Source organism: Serpula lacrymans, assembly GCF_000218685.1.
Source record: "Serpula lacrymans var. lacrymans S7.9 unplaced genomic scaffold SERLAscaffold_18, whole genome shotgun sequence".
Classification (NCBI taxonomy): Eukaryota; Fungi; Basidiomycota; class Agaricomycetes; order Boletales; family Serpulaceae; genus Serpula; species Serpula lacrymans.
This window is the reverse complement of record NW_006763307.1, coordinates 99017-120357: the sequence shown is the minus strand read 5'-3', so window position 1 is coordinate 120357 and position 21341 is coordinate 99017. Positions and strand designations below refer to the sequence as shown.

Below are 21341 nucleotides of genomic sequence, written 5' to 3'. Positions count from 1 at the left end.
ACATTTTTTGATGAGCCATGGACGGCAAAGGATTTTTGGGATATTCAGGTATGTTACATATTTACATGTGGTAGGTAGTATTAAAATGCATATATTTATTATTTATTATTTTAGTCGAAGCTCCCTGAAGGTGCAAAGCCATTTTGTTTCATTTTGTATGCGGACAAGACAAAGTTGTCTTCGTTTGGTTCTACAAAAGGTTATCCGGTTGTTGCACGTTGTGCAAACCTGCCAGTTGATATCCGCAATAGTAGAGGTGTGGGAGGTGGTCGAGTTGTCGGGTGGCTTCCTGTGGTAGATAATGGCTGATATTCAAGATCAGCCAAATGATTACTGATGATATTGGTAGGTGCCAGAAGATGAGGCTCATAAAGGCAAAACAACATTTGCCAACTTCAAGAACATTGTCTGGCATGAGGCATTTTTGAAGATTCTCGAGTCTATTGAACCTCTCTCAAAGACAGGATACTGGCACGAGGACATTATTGATCATATTCAGCGACATCTTTTCCCTATTATGTTGATTTTGTCAGCTGATTACGAGGAACAGTCAGTTGTATGACAATTATTTAATATGCATTTAATTTATATTTATACAATTTCAGGTGCGCAATGGCCTCAACACGAGGGGGAAAGTCCAAATTTCCATGCCCAGTTTGTCTGGTTCCGAAAACAAAACTATCTGACCACAGTCAAAAGTATGATATTCGGACCAGTGTCAAATCTGAGGCTACAGTAAGAAATGCAAATTTTCAGCCAACGGAAGCAGAAAAAGAAGAGATTTTGAAAAGCCAGGGGCTTCGGCCTGTTAATGTGAGTTTTTAACTGGTCAGACTGATACTATTTTACTCATAATTTGGAAGAATGTATTCTGGAAGCTTGGGTACTCTGATGTCCATTGTGCCTTATCTTGGGACCGATTACATGCCCATCATACTGGTTTATGGGGTCATCATCTTTGGAAGGAGCTCATATTCTGGATATATCAGCTTGGCCGGCCAGCTGCAATACAACTTGATGATCAGTATGTACCGGGTATTGGATTAATGTTGATATGTTACTCAGTGAAAGCTAGGTTTAAGAAAATGCCCCGATGGCGTAACTTGAACCATTTTGATAATGTTGTCAGTTTAGAATTTGCAGATGCTACGAAGCATGAAGATATTTCTAAGGTGTGGCACTATCTCCCAATTTTCATGTTTTTTTTTCCGGGCTGAGGCTCTTTTGCCTTAGATGGTTCTGTTTTGCGCTCATAACATTTTTGATGCAGGCTCTAATAAATTGGCATATACTCTCCTACGATGCATTCACCATTACCTTAATGTTGATATGTACACAGCCTTGGAAGTTCATACAACGGAGACTATTGCAGCAGGCAGGGATGCCCTGAAAATCTTTTCTCAGACAATGGATGTACGTTGTAATTTCTGAGCTATATTATCTTATCAAGTCAATTGTAACTCATTCTTTGATATTTAGGAATATATCAAGGCTATTGAAGGAACCCGCGAGAAGGACAAGGACTGGAACTTCCCAAAAAAACACACTAACATCCATGTTTTCGATGACATTGAAGCCAAAGGTGTTACCCGAAATTATAATACTAAGCCGAATGAACAGCTACATGGGCCTCTCAAAGATTCATATCAGCTGCGAACAAATTTCAAAGATGTTGCCGAGCAGGTGAGTACTGCAATTTACGCACTGGCATGCACATGCCAGGACGACAAGTACCTAATCTTGTTTGGATATTGTTATAAGATTCTCCGTGCAGATCACTGGTGCTACGTGTCAAAATATATTCGCCAGAACATCACAGCATTTGACGATAGCCTAAGACCTGACCCAACAATACAAGATGTCAACGATGTGGATGATATTACAAATGCTAGTGGTCCCGTTAACGACGGAACTGGTCATGTTTTGCTGGGCTCAATACGCCCTTCAGTGACATTTCAGGCCCTGGAGCAGCTGCAGAAAGATGATGTTGCATTTAATGGATTTCGCATAAAGCTTGCTAATTTTTTGAATAATTTCCTCCCATCTATCAATGTTCCACTGCCTGGGGGCAGACATATCAAACTTAGCACGGCAGACAAGGTTCGCAACTGCTACTACTCAGGCTTTAGATTTGGTTTACACTTTACCTTGACAGATCACCGAGTATCGGTTTCTGAAAGTTAACTACGAATCTTTTGTCGACTGGCGGCAATATACGGACTATTTGCAATGCAGTCCGAAGTTCTACAACCACCCACATTATGACTGTGTCCTGCTCCAAACGACAAATGGGGCGATTTTTGCTCGCCTAGTGTTCGTCTTCACATGCAGCGTTGACAATGCCACCTATTTATTGGCGCTGGTTCAGCCTTATGATGCTCCAACAGGCCAGCGCAGACGCAAAGATAAAGATTTACAGCTTTGGAGGCTTCGTTCAAAGCTGCGCTCTGCAACTGAAATCGTTCCTGTTCGGTCTATCATCCGTGGTGCAGCATTGGCACAAGACTACGATAATCCTGGAGATTTCTTTGTCATAGATACTATTGACACTGACTGGTTCTTACGGATAAAAAAGATCTGGAATGGATCACTTCATTCATAATAGACTAAGCAATGACTGTGATTATTTGACGACAGCCCTTATGATATTTACAGTATAATATTATTATATGTATGTGGACTTCCACAAATCCGACCTTCTTGATGCTGATTCAGATGCTGATGTCGTACCTGAGAAATCGGTCTTGCAGTCGCAGCCAATAATATCTTCCCCGTTCAAGTGAGTATTGTTGTAGGCGTCTCGTGATTTTGTATAACTAATAGTCTATTAGGTCAGCGCATTGTGTAACAGCGTTAGTGGTACTGTTAGTCCATGGGTCGCCCTTGATTCCAGCAACGACACCGGCCCCAACTCTCAATATCATGATTTCCGTGCCTGGACTAATGATTCCCACCCTGACTGGTACTTTGAAAGTATGACGATGATGCGTTGGAAAAACTGAGTCGGATATATTGGCTACACTCCCCAGGAAATCGGTAACTTCGCAAGCTCGGGCAAGTCGATAGGTATTTACAACAACCTCATCTACGACTTGACTTCGTACACCAATAACGGTCCCGCAATACACCCTCCTAATGGCGAACAAGCACCTGAGCAACTGGATAACCTCAACATCGATAGCGCCATTTTAGAATGTCAAAGTCTGTTTGCGCAACTTGTTTTTGATGGGCATGGTGGACCACCGTGAATCCCCTCAATGTCAATTCTCATTGTACCTCCTCATCTCCCTTTCCGCTGTCATGGTCGCCATAATTGCATTCAAATTCATAGCATCTCTCAATTTTGGTTCTCCTCGTGCACCTGAAGACCACAACAAGTCTGTTATCTGTCAGGTTCCTTGTTATACGAACCCGATGGAACTGGAGATGTACCACCAGATCAAAAATGTCATTGGAGTGAACCCTACTTTCTACAAGTATATTTTCACTGTTGATGCCGATACAGTGGAACCTCTTTCCGTCAACCGTTTGATTTCTGCGTAAGTATCAGTGCTGAATATGCGATATACCCAAGTTCACAAAGTTTTGCAGGATGATTCACGACAAGAAGGTTCTCGGTGTTTGTGGAGAGACGGAGCTTACTAACGCCAAGCAGTCTATCATCACTATGATGCAGGTTAGTCTTTTTTATTATATTCTCTCCTATAACTTAATTTTCTGATGCACTTCGTAGGTGTATGAATACTTCATTTCTCATCATATGGCGAAAGTGTTCGAGAGTCTTTTCGGTTCCGTCACTTGTCTTCCCGGTTGTTTCACGCTTTACCGTCTTAGGACGCCCGATACACACAAGCCTCTCTTGATCTCGAATCAAATGGTCCAAGACTATTCTGAAAATCGTGTTGACACTCTGCATATGAAGAACTTGTTGCATTTGGGAGAAGATCGTTATCTCAGATTGCGCTTTATCTCCTACTATGGGGTGAGGCAGCCCCAGTTCGCTTCGTCCCTGGATGCTAACACTTTATCTAGTAATATCTTCACGTAAAAGCAGAACCATATTGTCCGAGTCATTGCACGGTGCATAAACAACGTGTCAGTAAAATTTTGCTTTCTATCCCCCACCACCTTGTCCAGGATCTACGACATGGCTCGAGGCTCCTCATCTGATTCAGAAAACACAGATTCAGATCGAGTGTTGTCAAACGAGTCTGATAGTGGCAATGAGAACAGAACATCTCTCACCAATCCATTTTTGAGGGATGATGCATCTCTTACGGAGTACAAGGAGGTGAGTGAAATACTGAAATTATAGAGCTAGTAAATTCTGACCTTCAAGCTTGTACTGTATGGACTGTGACAGGCTGTAAAAGCAATACAACTCCAGATGGCCGAACTCCGTAGTGAAAACAGGGAATTGAAGAGGGCCAATGCAATAATGAAGTCAAATCAACCAAAACGTCGAACCAACGCAGTGCCAAAGGAGATCTCGACTCACGATGTAGAAATAGCTAGGCAGGCCAAAAAGTATGGGATCATGGTTGACATGCACGTGAATACCTCGTTTTTCAGAAAGCAGCGGCCAGATGGCCCATGCCCAGATTCAGAGGAGCGCTATGCATCACCACTTGCGGAGGAACAGGCACAAATCATTGAGATATACGAGTTCATTCCCGAGCATCTTCATTGCTTGATGAGAGAAAGTCATCACTTCGGAAACATAGTACGTCCATGCATCAGGTATTAATCTACGACTGTTTTTGTCTCTAATCAAATGATCTATCAGTTCTCGAAGAAGCTTTGTAATGGCCGCTCGGATATATTACACAAAATAAGAACGAAAGCAGGCATCATCTACGATCTACCAGAGCATGTTTTCGAAACGACTTTCGACAGGTCAACAGTGCCGGAACTGAGAGCATTGCTGGGTGTAGACGATAACAGGAAGGATGCCAAATATCCTATGTTCCCACCGGTACTCTTCCCAAACTTCAAGGTTGATATGAAATATATCTTCGGAAACCCAATCATTGCAAAAGTATGAAATAACAGTAACTTCAATACCACACGCTCACGTCTTTCCAGATACTCAAAGTCGCTTTCCGTGGACCTAACTCTCTCTCGGGTGGTCAAGGTGGTGGTAAGAGTAATGCAAATGCATGGCATGTTACCTGCAATACACCAGGTTCTCTGGCATGGGGTGCTGTTGCTGTATGTACCTTTTTACTATCTAGTCAGACCATTTCTTGACATTTTCATTCTGTGCTACAGGCCGTGTTTTGGCTTCACCTGACGACGAATTCCCACATGATGGGAAAGGCGCAATATCCCACATACAGTATTTTGATATGTTTCGTGCCTACAAACAAATCCTTGTGAAGAAAGGTGGCACTAGACGTATTAAGGAAACGTACCGGATGTTCAATGCTTACATTTTCTCCTTGAGCAAGGTACTGGCTGTAGTTCCAAAAGTGCATGAGGACTACACAGACCAAATTGAGCTGGCACTGGCAGCATTAGATGTTCAAAGTGATGACGATTCTGAAATTGGCGGCAATAATGAGTTATTAAATCCAGCTCAGCTTGCAGTCAACCATGCACCGGTTTCCAATGTCGCTCTGTCAACTTTGGGTTCCCACGCAATCAATAGCACCACGCCCTTAAATCCAGATGCAGCCGTCGTTTCACTGGCAGAGGGTGGGATCGAGTCGGGATTGACAGAAGGGTTGGTAGAAGAGAGGACCGGTGAAACATCAAAGTCAAAGAAGAGAAAGGATAAAGGAAAGTCAAACCATTCTCAGACAAATACTGTCAGTGAAACTAGTACTAGGCGTTCTCGTCGTGCAGGTCTTTAACCAATCTCGTTAACTTGTGAATTAGTTTTGTTATGTCTGTCGTTTTTTACCGTCTCAAAGTGACTTATTATTTTCTGTGTGCACAGAAGAATTCATCATCATGTAATTAGTACAGGCGGCATAGTATACAACGGCTCTGTGGTGTAGCTGTAAGTATCAAAAAAAACTCTCGGTTGCAATAGCAGTTGCAACTGGGTTCAGCGGCTTTCCAGTTCGAACCCTGGGCATGTAAAGGAATTGTTGTAATTAGTTTTTGCGTCTTGCAGCATCAAAGGGTATAGCCTTGCAGAGGATTAGTAATCACATCTCAATAAGGTTGCATTATTAAGCGCAATCACTGTGATTAGATTGCAACTGACGACTCTATTCTGACAACTAATTATAACTCGTGGTTGCTATTTCAGTACTGCAATGCATTGTAACTATTTTTTAAAATCTCCGACATACTCAAAACCTGTTGACGCACTTGACAAACTCGAATTTACGATGGGACGTACTGGAAAGAAGGCCGCACGGGCCAAACTGCAGAGAACCTCAGCCCAGGGCAAGTTCATATCTGGGCCAACCCAGTGTGACGGCGAATCAGACTACGAAGATTCTGGCAGTGACAGTGATGCCAGTGTGTCATCGACTGGTTCTCTCACAGTTGCAAGGCAGTTGTATGCGAAAAAGTTTTCTGTGCAACAGAACCCAATGAAGGTGAGCAACATGGTAATTCACCATAAAAAGTTTTGATTGAAAATTTGACAGTGCAAGCAGCCCGTGGTGTACACAAAAGATTCTTGAGCAACCTTTTACCGCCATAAAGCACACTGGAAAAAGGCAGTTGAAGACTGTGCGAAGCTCGAGAGATTTGGCTTCTCACGCGACACCACTCTAATGCGCAAGGACACCGTTTACAATCCCGAGACAGAAGATGTTGATGTTGAGGGTTGGTATGACATTGAGGAAGCCATAACTGACATGGATCTGATGGAGTTTTGCATCTCCTGCACTGAATCTGGCCCTATCGAGGATGATGAACTCGATGAACAGGAGCTTCAGGTGTGATCAGTAACCATGGTCCAGTGATTATAAGTGACTTACCAATGCATCGGAACAGAATACCCAAAAGGATCTCGCAGAAGCAGTAGCTGGAGAAGATGAAGATCTTGCCAATGATGAAGCCATGCATACAGCAGAAGTCGAAGCAGCTCGCGAGTGGCTTGTCCTCGATGATGATGACAGTGCTCTGTCCCAAAAAAACATATTCGAGATTGTCAAGACCTGTCTCAAGGAAGTAAAGCGGCTCAAAACAAGTAAAAAAGTCAAAATGATGACTCAACTTACTGCTGTCACCGAGTACGCGAAGCTTCACGAGCGGTATGCTGGCCACCCAAAATGCCAGCGCCCAGCACTCAATGCGAGCTTGGCCATTGCATATCGCATGGGGAAGGGCCCCTACTTTGCCCGCCAAATTCGCGAAAATGCAAGATACCTCCTCAGGCACCAGCGATTGCCGCTGTCACTTCGGAGTGCCCAGAATGGCCAATACATGCTACTGGATGATGAAAATGTCCTGCAGGTAGTTCGTTCCTACCTCGCGGCCCAGGCTATCGGTACCATCACACCCTTTGAGCTTTGCCGCCATGTCAACAACGTCATAATTCCCACATTGGACCTGACAGGGAAGAAAAGCACGATCTGTGAAAGAATAGCCATCAGATGGCTGGGAAAGCTGGGATATCAGTGCCGAGATGTCAAGAAAGGTCTTTATTATGATGGCCATGAAAGGCCTGATGTTGTCGAAGCACGGACCAAGTATTTGGAGGAGATGAAACGGTTAGAGCGGTACGAGCATATTCTGCAATCTCAAAGGAAGACAAACTTACAATTATTGGTCTCAAAGGTTGATGTGCAAATATGACGATGACACGCTTGAGCCAATTCCACCAGAACTTGGTCCAGGCAAAAAGGAGCATGTTGTTGTGATGTTGGATGAATCCATTGTCGGCACAAATGAGTCAGCTCATCGGTGCTGGTTGAAAGAAGGTGAACAGCCTCTCAGGAGGAAAGGGAACGGGCGGGGAGTCCACATCTGTGGTTATATCTGCGAAACAGTTGGCCAACTAAAGTTATCCGACGAGCAAATCACAGAGCAGCTGAAGTTGCTCGAAGATCAGCGTCTAAAGGTGACGGATTCGTGCAAGATAATCTACCCTGGAAAAAACCATGACACGTGGTGGGATCTCCAACAGTTGATGGATCAAACAGTCCACGCAATCGACATTTTCGAATACCTCCATCCCAACAAAGTAGGCATCTGGGTCTTCAATTGCTCATCGGCACACGAGGGACTCGCACATGACGCGTTGAACGTCAACAACATGAATATCAATACCGGCGGCAAACAACGTTCACTACGCACCACAATCATCCCTCTCAACAACCCTCCCCCACTCCCTGGCAAAGATGACACCCGCGGAAGACCCCAGTCTATGGTTTTCCCTGCTGATCACCCCAACGAGGAGCTTCGAAACAAACCTAAAGGCATGCAAGTGGTTCTTCAAGAGCACGAGTCGGTCTGGGATGAGCTGATGAAGAGGTCAAAGGCCGGGAAACCAGTGGGGAAGTGCAAGGAGTGCAAAATGTCGGAGGTGAAGAAAGACGCCGCAAGACGTGTTGCAGAGGCAGAGGCTATGGGCCAAGAGGATGCAGTGCCGGAAGATGATGTCGCGCAGGCTGATCAGCCCGATATTCAACCAGTGAGTGATTGGTGCTGTATGTATCGTGTTCTCTCGTTGCAGGACGACTTTGCAAACGAAAAACCGATGCTACAAAAATACATCGAGGGGCGCGGTCACATTTGCATGTATCTGCCCAAGTTCCATTGCGAACTTAACCCTATCGAAATGCTATGGGGATTTATGAAGTACCGTGAGTCTTTTCACTCTTGTTTAATTCAAATCATTCTTATTCTATTTGTACCAGGCTATCGCAAAGTATCAGATGGCAAGTTCTCGACTGCCAAAGTCCTCGTGCCACAGTGTCTCAACATGTGTGACACAATCACGATCCGACGCTTTTTCTGTAAGACATGGCGCTACATGGACTCATACTCGTGAGTTTCTTCACTTCTATTTTACATATACATCCTTGGTTTAATCATGAGCAACATTCAGGAAAGGACTTGATGCTTATCAGACTGCATTTGCAGTCAAAGTGTTCAAGTCACACCGTAGAGTCGGTCATCCTGCCGAGATTAAGGCTCTCATGAGCCGCCGATAAGGTCCCCGCCCGTTCCTCGATACTTACATGCATGTAATGCTGCATACTCTACCAGAAAGCGACGTTTCGGTACCAATAGTTGTCACAGTCTCAATTTTTGTCGTGATTTTTACTTTGTTTGAATTCATCGCATTTTGTTCAGCATACCTTACAGTAGTATCTAATACAGTCCTATTGCAATAGTTTTCGCAAAAAAACATGGTATTTTCAGCGTGGAATAATGAATGCGCGTCACTGACATTTGAGGCGCCGAAAAAGTGTGTCGTGCACTGTATAACTTTATATACATTTTCAAATACTATAGTGTGGGTAGTCGGAGATTGAGATCCAATACTCAGCTGGGAAGAGGTAGATCCGCAGATAGCAAGCGGGGACCCCCAGTTACCTTTTTTTTACTTTACAAAGAGAACAAGTCAACATGTTGTTGCAACACCTCAATGTCAACACTCTGTTGCACAACATGCGTGCACAGATTTTGAAATTAACCACACAACTTGCTAAGCTTCAGGAAAACCCCCCTGAGGCTACATCTGAACAAAAGTTCAGCAAAAAGGTCAAGATCATTGCTGACCCTGGCGCTTTCGAAGGAGACTGGGCTCGATTTGCCAAATGGTGGGTCAAGCTCCAAATTTGGATCAAAGTGAACTGGGACGTGTTTGCTGATGATTTTGAAATAGCGACAGCGGTGCTGTCAAGGCTCAAAGGACCTGTGGCGGGTCGATACACCCAAGTAAGACTCCAGGAATGCTACACCACGGGTGTGTGGCCTACCTGGGATGATCTCAAAGTCGAGATCAAAAAATACTTCAAACCGCAAGCTGAGCGTGACTGGGCGCATCAGCAAATCTGTACCTTCAAACAAGGAATGCTACACCACGGGTGTGTGGCCTACCTGGGATGATCTCAAAGTCGAGATCAAAAAATACTTCAAACCGCAAGCTGAGCGTGACTGGGCGCATCAGCAAATCTGTACCTTCAAACAAGGAAACATGAGGACAGATGACTTTGTTACCCGGTTCTTGGCCCTCTCCATCCAAGGGGGTTTGGGAAACAAAACGAACATGCAGTGGAGCTGTTGGAGTGCAATGTGTCACCAGCCATTGCACAACAGCTTTACATACAAGATATGCAGAGCAAAAACCTTGCAGCAGCTGCTGAGGAGGTTCGAAAAATTGGTAGGGCCATAGAGCTCTACGCTATGCAATTTGGTGGTGGGTCCACCACCAAAAACAACTATTCCCAGAGGCGCCCTGGGTCATCAAACCAACATAATCATTCTCATGGGTTCAAGCTGTTTGGGCTGCAACCAGGGCAGGGAGCCCCTATGGATATTGTAACAACCAAGATTTACTCTGGCGCACACAGGAACACACTATAAGGAAGATGATGAGGGAGTGGTTACCCCTTAGAATTCAGAGAGTTAGTTGGTATACAACAGGAGGACTTGCTGAGGAGTCTCCTGGATCTATTGGGGTTTATATACTACTACATGGTTTGTTTGTACATGTGTACTATACAGTTGATAGATACAGTGGCTGATGATGTCATGGGGCCTAGCCCGTATGACCAGCTCCACTGTGTGAGAGAGTTGTGTCCAAAATAAGAAAGGCAACACGGCGCGGGAAAGGGGAAGTGCCGCGTGGCACCATGTATAAAAGCTATAGTACAAGGTTAAAGCGGAGAAATAAAAGTAAAGGGAAGGTCCAAAAATTGTGTTATTGTAACAGATATCGGTGTGGTCCAGGGCGGACAGATGTGCAGATTCAAAGAGAACTGCTACAATTGCGGCCAAGAGGGACACATGTCCCGAAACTGTAGAAACAGGGTGCAGGCCGCCCAACAAAAAAATAACCAAGGGCGCCAGGCGCGCCAATAAGAATCAGAAAAACCAGACAATCGGCTCAATACTCTGGCCGGTCATTTGTACGATGAAATTTGGGCTTTTTTCTATGATCAACAAGTCAACGAGATGAAAGCCCAGGGAAAAGAGTTCGGAGCTTAGGTCACTTGGGTGCCTTTGCTCCTATGAACAATGAAGTAAACCACAACAAGGTGGCCCCTGCTCCGGGGTGTTGCACAAGCAATAAAGGAAAGATGGGGGTGGCTCCCCAATTTGTAAATAAGTTTCTCAATTTGTTATCAGAAGTATGTACTTGTATGCAAAACTGTAACTGTAATATTTATGATACTACTGTTGCACTAGCGTCCCTCTTGGAGCGTGGCCCCGGCGAGACAAACACTATGGTGCTTGATTCTGGTAAATATAAAAATAAAAATATAGAAAATCCTAAAATAGAAAAACATGTTTCTTTTGATACCTCTTCCTCTTCTTCTCTGGAGCCACTTTCCTCGGAAATCCCAAGGCGTGTGTTGATGTGCACGTATTTATTCCAAAAAGAGATCCGTTTAGATGTTGGTGTGGAAAACCTTGCCCGGGGCATAGTACACCCAACCAGCACACTGCTTGATTCAGGCGCTAACAGCATTTTCATAGATCAGGTCTGGGCGGAGCAAATTGGACTCCCCCTTGTAAAATTAGATGTATCTATTCCTGTCTATAACATTGACGGTACACTTAACGCAATGTCATGCACCAAAGTTGATTGGTAGCATGGATAGGTGTCAATAACGAAGCAAATATTCAAAAAGACTCGCCTTTGCGCCACACAGGCACAGTGCCACGTGAAATAACAATCCAGTCACGCTCACCTTTGCTTTTCCATTCGGTACTTTCCGCGTTTCGGCATTTCGGCAAATTTTTGCGTTGCCACTGGCTACACATTGCATTGTGCCCTCGTTTTTGTCATTTCCTTCACTTCCCTTCCTTTGCCTAGCCCCACCATGGGCCCCTTCCTCTCTTTTTTATTTTCACCTGATGGTCGTTTCTGGATCCCCATTCTTATCCACCTTTTCGTCACCTCCACCCTCCTCCTCCTCATCTTATTTGCTCCCCCACCATTTCTGATGTCACCACTTCCTATCCGCTTCCGTCACCGATCCGTTGACTACCACGTGCCACTGCTGATATCAGCAAAGCCCCAGCGGCCGGTCCAAATAGGGCAACAGGTCCATCTTCATGACGTCGATCTGCCATCATATACTATCAAAACATCGGTCGCTCATCTTGCCTGGTTGGAGCGTGGGTGGGTAGTTTTTGAGCTGGAGAAGGTTCATCCCCTTGTGTCACCCATGTTTATTGCTGTCCCATTCACTTGGGTACACTTATCATTTGTCCATTGTCTTCGCTACAGCTACACCTACCACACCCTGCCTGGGACTCACTTGTTCCAAATTGGAACTACTCCTCTCCCTCCCTCGTTTGATCAGGTGGTCCAACACAACCAGTCCATTGGTAAGGCCATGGAACTGTCGGATTTGGACTAGGTGGTGGACCGGTGGCTCCAGTTTCTTTTTCTTCAGCAGAACATTCATTTACAGTGCGATTATTTTTGATTTTTGAATCATTTTTATGGACACATATTTTTTAGAATGCCTGACTGACAATAAAGGAACTATGTTGATACTGATAGTGTTTTTCCTTGCCCTTTTTTTACTCCATCTTCCCATGACATCATGATTTTCCTGCTCTCTTTTTGCTATTGGACTTTACTTTATGGCTGTACAAACCTGTGACATTACTCACAGCATTCATTGTTCTATCCCTTTCTTTTCCTTTTTTTGACAATCTTATCCTGTACTACCTACACAAGATTTGTCAGCATACATTCCTTCCTTCATGTTCTTTCTCATTCTTTTTGCACAGCTATACTGTGCACAGCCTATTTTTCTTTTTACTATATAAACCCCTGTATTTTACCTTGTAAAAAAAAAAACAAGAACTCCAATCCAGACTTCTTCTCTAATCTCAAGTTCACTACTCTCTGCTACTTGTGATCCAGTGTGGTCACAACACTTCCCACTGCTACCACTGTTAATTGCTGTCATCGTCACTTCCCACTTTTGAAGTCATTGTTATCCCTTTCGATTAGAGTCCTTCTGAGCACTACAGTTTGTGCGTCAGGAGCCTGCTATCACTGGGAACCTCGTCATATTGTCGTTCTCAAACCTACCTTGTGCTACGATTAGCATGGTAGTGTTCGTCTATACTCGCCACAAAGCCCCTATCTTTCTATATTCCAACTATCCCTCCTCCTCAAAACCCACACCCATACATCTCTGGGTTTTACTTTGAAGGATCCTCATACATACCACCCCACGAACAACCAGAGCACCCACTGTTCTAGGAGGCAAAGCTTATAAACAAGTTCTGTGGAATCTGGGAGGATTGTGTGTTAGTTTGTTTTTGTGTGTGGTTTTCTAACAACAGTTCTCATCATCGACAGTGCCAGAGTAACTAACTCTTGGTTGTTACAAATGGCTTTATCACTGTCTGAACCTGAGGTGTCTTGCAACACATGTTCTGAATGTAAAGCTACCAAAGTCAAGATCCAGTATTAGACAATAATGTTAGTTTTGGTGATTCTGCACCTTTGTGCTACCTATATATTTTCATTCCTTTCTCTATCTATTCTTCTATCATTCACTATTGATTGTGTTCTCTATTATTTCGCCTTTGTGGCTGCTTTGTTTACCTTTGTTTACAAAACTTTGGACAGTACTGCAGAGTCCAATGCTTCCTATTCTCTAGTTACTCACATTGGACTCTAGGTACTGTATACCTGTCATACTCTCTAATAATAAAGTTACTCACATTGGACTCTAGTTCCAGTCCCTGATTGCTCTCAGCAAGTGGCTAGACACTTCCTTCAAGCTTTGTTCTTAATAAATAATTAGTTCACTTACTACAGAATCCATTCCCAGCATACTCCTGTACAAACAAAGCACAATCATGTATCTGTTTCAACATGCTTGAAACTATAGGGCATCGCATTTCATTGATGACAGGTTCTGCAGCGTCCAAGAAGTCAAGTATATTGTATATTCGAGAGAAAATACAGCATACCCTGAGATTCAAAGATACACTTCAAACTTGTCATAAGAGACAAACTTGCACCAGGTGCAGCAATGAACAACTTTCTGCACTGACCATCAGCATGGTATGCCTGTCCAGGCTGAGGATGAAAATAGTGCTATCCTGACCCATCAACCACAACAGTCATGTCTGAATAGACCGAATAAACGAATCTGACTGTCCTGACTGGGTTTGGAATGTCATTGTAAGAGCATGTACGGGAATAAAATTTACCAAAACCATGGCTATGATTTTTGATACGCCGAGTGGCTGACGGAGTGTGCCGAATTTCATTTCTGGCGCCGAATGTGCATGGGGTGAAGGGCACATGCCTCGAGGAGATGGGAGTAAAGATAGCTACTAGTCATCGTGCAAAACAGCTGCATCAATGGTGCAAAGAACCTCCCCAAGACACTCTAAGGTCACTCAACGATACCCTCTGCGTTCCCTAAGGATGTCTGGCCTCAATAAACCTACAGATACAACTACAACCACTTCACAGAAGAGAAAGAAGGCGCCGAAGTGCATCTGGACAGAAAGCGACACCAAAAAATTGGTTGAACTTGCTGAGGAGCATGTTGGCCTGCTTGGAGAGGGTGGGGGGTATAAGCCTCAGTTCTATAACATGGCTGAGGGCATTCTGGCTCCTTTAACAACAAAAGGAGCCACCAAAACAGCCGACTCAATCCGTAACAAATGGTTCAGTGTTAGTAGTAGAAGTACATTTTAAAGCTTCATTGCTAACTGCTATTTAAGCTAAAGAAGGAACTTAGTTGTGTAGATCAGTTGATGAACACTTCCGGGCTTGGATTTGACGTACAATGTGGACTGAAGATTACTAATGCAAACAGGCACATTTGGGATGCTTTCCTCAAAGTGAGCATCTTTATCCTTAGCAGGTATGGGACGGGCTTACCTTTTTTTTTGCAGAGCAAGTCGAAAGATGTTAAGTCAACCTACAACCGGTTAGCTTCGGATGGGTGGAGGTGGTATAACTCGATCACAGCTATTCTACCAAGCCGGGCAAAAGGGACTCACATTTTCCGTGCATCTCAAGCACAATCTGCAAAGATCAGTTCAGCGAGTAAAGACAGGATGGATGTGGATGCTGAAGGCAATGATGGAGGGGAGGATGGAGAGGATGAGGATGGAGAGGACAAAGGTGATGAAGAGGGTGCGGAAAGAGAGGCAATTGAAACAGAGGCGGTTGTTAGCGCCAGAAAAGACAAGGGAAAGAGTGGGAGTGAATCCGGCACCTTGTATGTGTCATCTATCCACTCCAAACCTACTAGCGCATCTGTCAGCATCACGTCCTCCGGAAAACGCAAGTATTCAGCCATTGATAGTACCTCTGTAATCTCTGCCACCCCAGGCAAAGCCCCACATTCTTCTGGCGCCGCTGCAATCAATGGTGTGAAGGAACAGATGCAGAGGATGGCGGATAACAAGGAACAGCGCGATACCAAGCGCGATGACTTCAGGTACCGTTTCCTGAACATTGTAGAGAGTGCTTTCACTGGCAGTGTATCCGGTGGTGGATCTTCAAACATTGCTTCGTCTTTGTCTTCTCGACACATTGAGCCTTTGAACACAAGGAGTCAGGCCATTAGAATGGCTGGGCAGATTGAGACACAGCTCAATGACAAGCAAAAAGTTGCATTCATTGATATGCTCCGTGCAGATAATGTGCTGATAGGCGATTACCTCGATATGGCCACACAGGACAAAAATCTTCGCATAATGTGGGTGGATAAGCTGTTGAAGGACTTTGCTGCGTTTCCGTCCAACTAGGTCTGTCATTGTCTGTCGTTGTCTTTATCTTTTGTTATAACTTGCTGTATCCCTGCTCAAATGTAAACTATATACGTTGATGTGGAAATAGAATCAATTTTGCTGTGAACTTATGAGAAAACAAATGAATACCGGCACCCTAGCTACTCTGTAAATAATTGGCCTCTTGTCCTCAGCTCTCGACAATACGATGCCCACATTCTCTCTGCAATCTGATCACGACGCGAATTAACTCCAAGCCGGTCTGGCTCAGTTGTTGGCCCTTCTGTGAGGGAGCCAGTGCTCTCCAGGGTTGAGGTAGTACTTGCTTCGGGGAACGTATCAATATCTTCAGGATCATGAGTTCGGATGTAGTTGTGTACCATGCAAAGTGCTGATGGTACACGGGCTTGAATGTCCATATCAAATTCAGGGGGGCAGACAAGGATTTGAAACCGGCGCTTGAAAACTCCGAAGATTTGCTCGATGCAGCAGTGAGCTTGAGCATGCCGCAAATTGAAGAGCTCTTCCTTGCTCTTTGGCCTAGTTATAATGTTAGAATAGCTAGACATATCACGAATAGACTCACCTAAGTCCAACACGGCCCCATTTGGCCAAATGATAATGTTCCCCTCGATAAGGAACAAAGGGTTCAGGGCAAGACCCAAAACCAGTGTCCGCCAGGTAATATTTACCTGGGGGGACACGTAGATCATGCTGCCAAGCATCATTGTATATGGCTGCATCGGCAGCAGAGCCCTCCCACCCTGTAAGCATGTAGAGAAACCGTAAATCAAAGGAGCAGCATGCCAGACAATTCTGGGTGACTGCTCCCTTGCAGTTTCTTGACAGATGGCGCTCAGACGACTTTGGGGCACATGCAATGTGCGTACCATCAATGGCGCCAATAGCACCTGAAAAAAATGGAAATAGCTTTGGGTTGTTTTGAATTTCGGGTGGAATGGAATCATTGGCGGAGGGTAAGTGTACATAGTCGGTGTATATAGGTGCTGATGAAAATGCGAATAAAATCTCCTTGAAATACCTGTAAAATGGTGAAAAGCTGGTGCATTAGTAGATAAAACTTTACTCACTTTGAAAGGGTGTCATTTGCATGCTGGAAACGCTCGCCAACATGCTTGAGAGTGAGCCCTGTGACGCACATATACAGGAAGACACCCAGCTTCTCATGTAAGGTGACATGTTTGGAATTGGTATGGCCTGCTCGCCTCAACACCCTGATCAGCCCTTCAAATACATGCTTATTTACACCTAGCTCACTTTTGATCCTACCCGGATGTCCATTGATCAGCTCTTGGATCCAGCCTTGGCCTGACAACACAGAAGTGTGGTATGGTGTCTTGTCGTACAGCGATTGAGAGTATAACACAATTGATTCGGAGGCGGCGAGTACAGCATGGTCTTCTTCGTCATCATCATCCATTGAGTCCTCATCATCCGACACCAGATACTCCAGTAGCATGAGACGGAGAGCTTTATCATCCATTGCAATATCTCACCCAGGCAAGCGACGATACTACTTCCATGTTTGGATGCGGAATCCCGTTATCAAGGTTAGAGCTCCGACTTAAAAGGACAGCCACCATAGTTACGGGCGGTAATTTTGGGCGCCCAAACCACATCGTTTGGATGTTCCCGTACATGCTCTAAGTGTGCTACTAGTATCCACATTGGGTGTGGCGGGATTGCACAAGTAAAAACCCCACGCCCCTTGAATCCGAGTTAATCAGAAAATTGATCAAAAAAGATCAAATCGATTAAAATCAATAACAGAAATGAGAGCGACTCAAAGTCCTGTTTAACGCTTTGTCTATACTATACACGTTGGAGAACAGTGGTCAATGCAGACCAGGTATCTTGACCCGAAGCGTGCCAGCGCGGCAACCCGAAGTCCGAGTCCGAGTCTGGCTAGGTATAATGTACGTGTGTGACTGTTTGTGAAGAGTCCGTGTTCGGCCCCGCCTTTTAAACTGATTATTCTCTCAGATGGCCGACATTTCAGACGGGTACGTTCGCTCCTTCCACTCCAGAGCCGGATAGTCCACTCTCATTCACTAATAGCGTCGTTCGAAGTAAACGCTGAAATATTTTCAGGAGCCTGAAAAAAAGAAAGGTGGATATTTGTAAGCGTCTGAAGCTGAAATAATTACCAGAAAGGGTCGGGTATAGATGAATTCATTTTTTCCAAAGAATTCATGGGGCTAACTCCGCCTGAAATTCCGATGCGTGTTATCGAACTGACCAGACACAGCTATTAGTCTCTTTACGCCCACGCTATGTCTCGCTCTACTCAACCTGCCGACGACTACAACGATGATCTTGATGATATTGATGAATTTGACGAGAATGGGATGCCTGGAGGCCCCCTGACCATTAAGTGGACGTCGGAACGTACAGATCGTCTCCTGGATTGGTTGGAACAAAATGTTCAGAAACGACATCTGCTCTTCTCCGACTCTCAGGAAGATGCCAACAAAGAGAGTAGGAAGAAGGGTCAGGCAAAGTCGAGCAAGGTTACGATACATGGGGAGATAGCTCAGTTTGTATTCAGTGGAGATAGGGATCCAGTCATACGCAGCACTCTCAAAGCCAATCCAGGAAGGTTTGCAAAAGCTGTCGATAACCACATTGCCTCGTACGTTGTCCCTCACATCTATTCAAGTCAGGCCAACTCATAACTTTCTGTTCAGACTCAAGAAAAAATACCGTCAATCTTGTACAACGCTGGGTCATACTGGAGCTGGTCTCACTTTTGACCAACTAGAAGGGAACCCCGACTACAAAGGACCAATTGGTGCGTTCCTACGTTAGTTCAGGTTGCCTTTTCCTTTGAGTAGCACAAACCACTGACTATTTGCATTATTTATAGGCGTGATCACTACAAAATTCAAGATCTTCAACCGTCTGCATGGCTTTTGGCGGAAAATCCCCAACTATAATCCGTTCACAACATCGTCAGATCCAGACCAGGATCACGAGGCGCAGGCATTCGATATGTTGTTCCCAAACAAGCGTAGCCGGAGTCGAGCTGACCATCATGCAGCAAGTGAACCCGCAATGCAGGTCCACAATCAGCTACCTCAACAACCTCTCCCCCAGAGCCATGGGTATGAGGATTATCAGCATTTCCAGAATGACAACTTTGTCCACCAACCGTTCAATCAATTCGCTCAGTTCAGTCAAATCCCTCCGCATATCAACCATCACAGTAGTTCTCTCGCCAATTCTGGCATGGTATCTTCAGCTTCTTCCTTGCCAAACAATTCATCACTACCTTCGCTACCGTCTATCGCAACTGATCCTAGTTTTTTTGACTCAAACGCTGCCAGCCTTTTCCCAGGAGCATACCATCAATCCCTTTCTTCACTTTTCCAGACAAACCATTCCTCCCACTCTTTCGGTTCTTCATTTGACGATATGCAGCCTCGAGGTCTCCAAGGTTTAGAAGTCGGACATCTACAAGTGCGTGATGTACCATTTCAAGATATACCCTTCCAGCTTCCAAGTTCTCCTGTCTCTGGATCCGTGTCTGGACACTCTGGTTTCTTTATGAACCAGGCTCCCGCTTCTCCCGGCTCGGGCCACTCCAGCTTCTACGCAAGCGTACCTCCAGGCTCTCCGTCCTCTGGCCAGTCTGGCTTCAGTGCAAATCCTAGCGCGAACCTCATTCCTCTCTCACCTAACCCTGGCTTCTTTGCGAACCTTCCCCCGTCTTCTCCCGTTTCTCGCTTGGCCTCACCTCCTCCCCCTGTCCCATCTAAGCTTACTGAAACTGCGCCCGCAAAGATTGTCAAATCGGGAAAACGGTCATCTGCTGTGACCGTCAGAGAGACACTCCGGGCCCAGTTAGCAACATCGTCAGGCAACGAAGTGAGCACAGAGCGTCTTATCACCACAGACAGAAGGGTCAGTACAAAGGACGCTGGGACCCCACAGTCTGCAAAGGTGGACGACAGGCCACGTAAGCAACCACGATCTCATATTGAGGACAATGTGTCCTTGATGCAGAAGGTGATGGAGCCTGTTGCGCACGCTATGCAAGGACAGCAAAGCCTTGCACAGGAGGCACTCCAAGTTAAGGGAGGTAAGGTAGCCGCGAGGCATGCGAAGTACACGGCCATAGCAGAACGTGCACGCAGTGACAGGCGGTCGAAAGATAAGAAGCCACTGTGTTGGAACACGAACAGTTCAAGGAGAAGCTGCAGTTAGTTAACAGAAGTCAGGTACAAAGGGGACGAGACAGCGACACACGAGAGACATGTTTGAATGAATTCAAACTCATCCAAGCCGTCAAGGATATCCCTGGTGTGGATAGTAGCATCATCTCTTCCCTTCTCGCCAACAACTCTACCTCGCCTGCTCCCTCTTCACTGGTGTCCAATTTCTTTGAGCAGTCGATTTCTGGCCCTGTTGCTTCCTCTTCCACTTCCGTATCCACCTCTGCTTTCAATTCTCGTGCATTGGACAATTATAAAGATTATAGCGGTGATGATGACGCTGATGATGACGCTGATGACAATGAAGACTCAATGGCAGTTGATGGGGGGTTGTACGAGTGAATTCATACTATCGTGCTTGTTCTGAATCATCGCTATCTCTGTACTATCTTATTTTTTGTATGTTTGTTGAGCAATCATAGTGTTGTGGTATTTGTGAACAAAGTATTACATTCAATGTTTACAGGTTCAGTCTACATAAAGATGACTAGAAAAAAGTCCCAGCATTAAACGATGACGAAGTAACTGACCCTCGGGTATATTCACCCCATCAACGACACGAGGTGCTTCTGGCAACTCACAGGCAACGGCTATATCATCAGGTACATCCTCGGAAGCTTCGCCCTGATTGTCATCTCGCCCATCATGGTTGTCAAACCCGCCATCATCATTCCACCTTTCAGCACTGTTGTCGCCTTCTATAAGAATCACCAAGTTGTGCAAAATAAAACATGAACGTAGCCACATAACAGCCCACTGATGCCTCTGGTGTGAACTGATTTGTATCCTGAGTTCTCGCAGAGATTGAAATCGGCCCTTGAGTAAGCCGATTGCATGCTCCGATCGGATCCGAATACGCGAGAGGTAGTAGTTATAGTGGCGCTCGCTTTGCGTAAGGTTACCATTTGTGGGACGCTTAAACGGCGCCACACACCATTTTTGGAGGGGGTATGCCGAGTCTGCCCACAGCCACTCGCCTTCGTCTAGAAATGCTGTGTGATCGCGAAAAATCTGAGTGCTTTCAAATGCATAGGAGTCGTGGACGCTGCCCGTATGGCCCAGACCGTAGTCAACTATCCGTAGATTGTGCGGCAAGATAACGATCTGGGATTAATTAGTCAATATCTGTATGTAATATTTGTGATCGGGACAACGCACCTGAGCGTTTAATGAGTAATTTGATGAACGATCGTACCAGGCCTCGCCAAAATGGCTTGGCTTTTGGAACAGCGGGAATGT

The 21341-nt window shown here is 45.1% G+C and overlaps 8 protein-coding genes across 8 annotated transcripts in view; 7 read left to right on the top strand and 1 right to left on the bottom strand.

Moving 5' to 3' along the window:
• Positions 1–2602, top strand: part of SERLADRAFT_374677 (uncharacterized protein) — a gene marked incomplete at both ends in the record, with an annotated part of 3205 nt that extends 603 nt beyond the window's left edge. The window contains 10 exons of the mRNA XM_007324096.1: positions 16–48; positions 115–304; positions 360–549; positions 606–813; positions 864–1024; positions 1076–1172; positions 1234–1413; positions 1480–1683; positions 1762–2100; positions 2156–2602. Coding sequence (XP_007324158.1) covers positions 16–48; positions 115–304; positions 360–549; positions 606–813; positions 864–1024; positions 1076–1172; positions 1234–1413; positions 1480–1683; positions 1762–2100; positions 2156–2602 — 2049 coding nt within the window. The remainder of the gene's footprint in view (positions 1–15; positions 49–114; positions 305–359; positions 550–605; positions 814–863; positions 1025–1075; positions 1173–1233; positions 1414–1479; positions 1684–1761; positions 2101–2155) is intronic.
• A 67-nt stretch (positions 2603–2669) lies between these two features.
• On the top strand, positions 2670–3248 carry SERLADRAFT_443481 (uncharacterized protein; the record flags this gene model as incomplete). Its single annotated transcript, XM_007324095.1, has 3 exons — positions 2670–2779; positions 2832–2973; positions 3030–3248. The coding sequence occupies 3 exons, from the start codon at positions 2670–2672 to the stop codon at positions 3246–3248; spliced, it is 471 nt and encodes a 156-aa protein (XP_007324157.1).
• Positions 3249–3300: 52 nt separating this feature from the next.
• Positions 3301–5855, top strand: SERLADRAFT_443480 (glycosyltransferase family 2 protein; the record flags this gene model as incomplete). The annotated part of the gene is made up of 9 exons (XM_007324094.1): positions 3301–3539; positions 3592–3676; positions 3734–3982; positions 4055–4080; positions 4138–4291; positions 4364–4723; positions 4787–5038; positions 5086–5215; positions 5272–5855. The coding sequence occupies 9 exons, from the start codon at positions 3301–3303 to the stop codon at positions 5853–5855; spliced, it is 2079 nt and encodes a 692-aa protein (XP_007324156.1).
• Positions 5856–6266: 411 nt separating this feature from the next.
• SERLADRAFT_443479 (uncharacterized protein) lies at positions 6267–9122 on the top strand (the record flags this gene model as incomplete). The annotated part of the gene is made up of 7 exons (XM_007324093.1): positions 6267–6554; positions 6606–6620; positions 6678–6899; positions 6958–7685; positions 7744–8771; positions 8826–8955; positions 9017–9122. 7 exons carry the CDS (start codon positions 6267–6269, stop codon positions 9120–9122), a joined length of 2517 nt encoding a protein of 838 aa, XP_007324155.1.
• Positions 9123–9540: 418 nt separating this feature from the next.
• Positions 9541–11732, top strand: SERLADRAFT_443478 (uncharacterized protein; the record flags this gene model as incomplete). The annotated part of the gene is made up of 3 exons (XM_007324092.1): positions 9541–9970; positions 10032–10163; positions 11326–11732. The coding sequence occupies 3 exons, from the start codon at positions 9541–9543 to the stop codon at positions 11730–11732; spliced, it is 969 nt and encodes a 322-aa protein (XP_007324154.1).
• Positions 11733–14548: 2816 nt separating this feature from the next.
• On the top strand, positions 14549–15885 carry SERLADRAFT_411866 (uncharacterized protein; the record flags this gene model as incomplete). Its single annotated transcript, XM_007324091.1, has 3 exons — positions 14549–14800; positions 14851–14970; positions 15025–15885. 3 exons carry the CDS (start codon positions 14549–14551, stop codon positions 15883–15885), a joined length of 1233 nt encoding a protein of 410 aa, XP_007324153.1.
• A 934-nt stretch (positions 15886–16819) lies between these two features.
• On the bottom strand, positions 16820–17370 carry SERLADRAFT_403015 (uncharacterized protein; the record flags this gene model as incomplete). Its single annotated transcript, XM_007324090.1, has 4 exons — positions 16820–16837; positions 16862–16909; positions 16959–17092; positions 17146–17370. A coding segment is annotated over one exon (175 nt), but the record flags the coding sequence as incomplete, so codon positions are not given.
• Positions 17371–18161: 791 nt separating this feature from the next.
• SERLADRAFT_411865 (uncharacterized protein) lies at positions 18162–20444 on the top strand (the record flags this gene model as incomplete). The annotated part of the gene is made up of 4 exons (XM_007324089.1): positions 18162–18520; positions 18576–18679; positions 18755–19969; positions 20173–20444. 4 exons carry the CDS (start codon positions 18162–18164, stop codon positions 20442–20444), a joined length of 1950 nt encoding a protein of 649 aa, XP_007324151.1.
• Positions 20445–21341: the final 897 nt, after the last annotated feature.